This window comes from Macrosteles quadrilineatus, unplaced genomic scaffold, assembly GCF_028750875.1.
Source record: "Macrosteles quadrilineatus isolate MER2022 unplaced genomic scaffold, UCM_ALF_1.0 Scaffold_5__1_contigs__length_97177068, whole genome shotgun sequence".
Lineage (NCBI taxonomy): Eukaryota > Metazoa > Arthropoda > Insecta > Hemiptera > Cicadellidae > Macrosteles > Macrosteles quadrilineatus.
The window spans coordinates 81,792,994-81,796,944 of NW_026542598.1; the positions used below are offsets into that span (position 1 = coordinate 81,792,994).

The following is a 3,951-nucleotide window of genomic DNA, read 5'->3' on the forward strand; positions in this document are numbered from 1 at the left end:
AATGCCAAACAAGAAAAGTTTACCAGCTATTTAGAACGTTTCGAAAACTATTATACAATGAAAGGTTTGACTGATAAGAAGAAAATTGCTCAGCTCTTGTGTAATTCTATAGGTAGTGAACATTATAACAACCTATCTGCATTTTTGGGCCACTCAAATCATTAGATTATGAAACTCTGTTGAATGACTTCAAGAAACTATTGACTCCAACGAAAAGTGTTGTTGTTGCTCAACATTATTTCTTAAATATCTTTCAAAAAGAAAACCAGTCAATTTCAGAGTTTGTGGCCGACCTCAGACGTGATCTTCAAGAATGTGAATTTGCAGTAGAATGCTCCAACGATGAATGTGGAACATCTGTGTCAATTGCTGATGTTTTCTTGCGGGCACAGTTCATAAGAGGATTGAAGGACAATTGGCTTAGGGAACACCTTTTACAATCCGTTTACACAAAGTTTGATGACATTCTAGAGAAAGCTATTGCTCTTGAAGCATCAAAGGTTGAAAGCAAAGAATTTCACCAACATGCATGTTCTAACAACTTTAATATGGATTCGGCTGGAGAGCACAAAATTACAAGGTCTTCCAGACGATCCCACCAGTTCTCTAACAATTGCTCATCCAACAAGACATCTCTCAACTGGAAACAACGTTCAAATAACAAAAGACCTGACTTCAATGCCCTCGGAATAGAAGGCCTCTGTCTTAGATGTGGAAGTAACAAACACATTGCTGCAAATTGTAACAGACACAAGTATAAACTCCAATGTGGGGAGTGTTTAAAACGAGGACATGTCTCTGCGGTCTGCATAACTACACTGATGTCAAGGACTAAGAAATCAACATCAAAGTTAAATTCAACCAACAACCTACATTCAGGATCAAATGATGACGATTATTCTAGTGACGACTCTTCTGATTACGGAGTGCACAAAATTGATTCGATCTACCAGAACTTTGATGTCGTAGATTTATTTGAAGTTGGATATGATTCAGACAAGTACATTGTTTCTGTCACTATAAATGGAAAATTGCAATGTTTTGAAGTTGACAGTGGGGCTAAATTTTCTCTCCTTGCGAAGAATGACTTTGAACGTCTACATCTGAACGTACCTGTAGAACCATCAAGGCTAGCTTTCCGTTCTTACTCTGGAGACATAATCAAACCAGAGGGAAAGGTATCAGTTTCTGTATCATACAAGGGTATGGAATGGTAAAATGGGAATGGACACCAGAATGTGAAAAGGCTTTTCAACGAATCAAAACTGAGCTCTGCAGTAACAGGATACTCGTACCTTTCGATCCAAAACTACCGTTGGTCCTCACCACAGACGCTTCACCTACTGGACTAGCTGCAGTTCTTAGCCACTTAATAGATGGTACTGAGAGGCCAATTGCTTACGCCTCACGTTCACTCACTGATGCCGAATGTAACTATAGTCAACTAGACCGGGAAGCATTAGCCATAGTTTTTGGTGTCTCCCACTTCTATTATTACCTATTCGGGACTCAATTTCAACTTGTAACAGATAATCAGCCAATATCTAGGATCTTCAGACATGACAAGGCTCTACCACAAATGACTTCAGCTCGTTTACTCAGATATGCATCATATCTGTCAGGTTTCAATTACAAGTTGGTGTTCAAAAAGGGCATGGAAAATAAAAACGTGGATTGTCTTTCAAGAGCTCCTCTTACACAGACTCACTCTACTTAAGACAAGAAAATCGGAAAAGAGGTACACCAAATCTGCAGCCAAGTTATTTTTCAAATTTCAAGCCATGAAATCACAGCTGAAATCATTAAGAACGAGACAGCCAAAGATCCAGTGCTCTCTAAGATTTTGAAAGACCTACTCACCAATTCAACTGATTCTGATTTTACGTTGGTCGAAAACATTATTTTCCGGGGAGAAAGAGTTTACATTCCATCACTACTTAGAAACAAGATTCTAAATGAACTTCACGAAAGTCATCTTGGAATCACAAAAATGAAACAGCAAGCACGGCGCTATGTTTACTGGCCAAATATTGACAAGGACATTGAGCATCTTGTGAAAGGATGTGAAAATTGTGCACTAACACGGTCAAATCCGCCCAAAGCTCCCAATCACCCGTGGGAAATCCCAAAAGAGAACTGGGAAAGAATACACATTGACTACGCAGGACCGTTTCAAGGCTTCAACTTCCTCGTGTGTATTGATGCTAGATCAAAATGGGCGGAGATAAAAGTAATCAAAGATGCACCATCCAGCTCCAATACCATAAATCTGCTTGAACAGATTTTTGCAACACACGGCTACCCGAATGTTATGGTATCTGACAACGCCTCAATTTTTCAAAGTGATACATTCCAAGCTTATTGCAAATTGCACGGCATTTTCCAGAAATTCATATCTCCAGGACATCCAGCAACAAACGGCTTAGCAGAACGCTCTGTTCAAACATTGAAGAACCGCCTGAAGTCCACAGCTTCGGAAAACATACCAATGGCAATAAAGGTCCAGAAGATCTTAATGCGGTACCGGGCAACTCCTCTAGCATGTGGCAAATCACCGGCTGAACTTTACCTCCACAGGAAGTTAAGAATACGAATGGATGCCATTTTTCCCAACGTACAAAAAGCTTCAACTAGAAATGCTCCATCTGCACGTTCATTCAACGAGGGGGAGAGAGTTCAGGTTCGTCTCTTCATAAACAACAAGAACGTTTGGGAGTTTGGAGAAGTAAACAAAAAGTTGGGAACTCGACACTATCTAGTTTCCCTTGACAAGTCAGGCCGACTTGTTAAACGACACATTGATCAATTGCGGTCTACTTTGATACCAAAACCAAAAATTGTTACCACGGGACCAATCCACATATTTGATGTTCCACGGGCTTCTAAACACAGCACAAAAGAAAATTCTAAGGCTGTTACTTGTTCTAATCCTGAAAGACTGTCAATTCCTGAAAGACCATCAACTCCCTTAAGACCATCAACTCCTGAAAGACCATCAACTTCCGTAAGACCATCAACTTCCGAAGGACCGTCAATTTCCGAAAGACCACCAACTCCCAAAGCAAACAATGCAGAGGTTCCAGTAGTTCAGGGAACAGAAACGAACAATAGCCATATTCCTGAGAATCAAGAAAGATCAAGGCGACAAAGGCAAATGCCGGGCCGATACAAGGACTTTGTGCTTTCATAATAATACACTGCAAGTTCAAAATAGTGGGGGAGACTGTTATGTCTTCTCTAAGACTGTTTATAATTCATTTATACATATTTTTACTATCATATGTTTTTCTATTGTTTTTGTTTTGTAAACATTCATGAAATAGATTTTGTGTTGAGTTAATATGCGTGCATTTATTAATTATTTTGTAATTAATAAGAGTCATTTTAACCATTAACTTACTATAGGCTCTACTCAAATCGATGTTTAAATTTATTAAATAGGGTAGAGTGGGGGAATTGGGACCCATGTTTTTATTTTTTTCAATTATATGTTTATTGTAAGAAAAAATCAAAATATGAGCATGCACAAGGTTTCCAACTGTAATTTGTCTTCTTATCACATGTTTTTCATTTTTTTAAATAAATGTTACTATGAAAAAAATAATAATAATAATTTGGAACCCAATTACCCCACATGGGGTAATTGGGACCTATGCTTATAAACCCATAAGCACCTAATATTAATTTGTGGGGGTAATAGGGTTCTAAAAATGAAAACATAATAAACAAATTGCAACATACTTTTATTGAAAAAAAAAAATTTTTTTAAGACATTACAACAGTTCAAACTATTTTTTCCAAAACATTACACTTTTTTCTTAATAAAATAGGAAAAATTAACCAGAGCAGATAACAGCCAGAAAATTTAGATTTAAACTGTTAAAGACATGTATAGTTAAATAAAAAAAAAAAACTACAAGTATATTTTATGTCGAACTTTTTTTCTGGTCA

General features: G+C 37.5%; 1 protein-coding gene across 1 annotated transcript; it reads left to right on the top strand.

Annotated features, from left to right (window-relative positions):
- The first annotated feature begins 1,990 nt into the window (after positions 1–1,990).
- LOC128995723 (uncharacterized protein K02A2.6-like) lies at positions 1,991–3,190 on the top strand. Its single transcript, XM_054420741.1, has one exon. The coding sequence runs from the start codon at positions 1,991–1,993 to the stop codon at positions 3,188–3,190; it is 1,200 nt and encodes a 399-aa protein (XP_054276716.1).
- The last annotated feature ends 761 nt before the right edge of the window (positions 3,191–3,951 follow it).

Coding starts and splice junctions, on each gene's coding strand:
- LOC128995723 (XM_054420741.1), top strand. CDS start 1,991: ATGAAACAGCAAGCACGGCGCTATGTTTACTGGCCAAATATTGACAAG.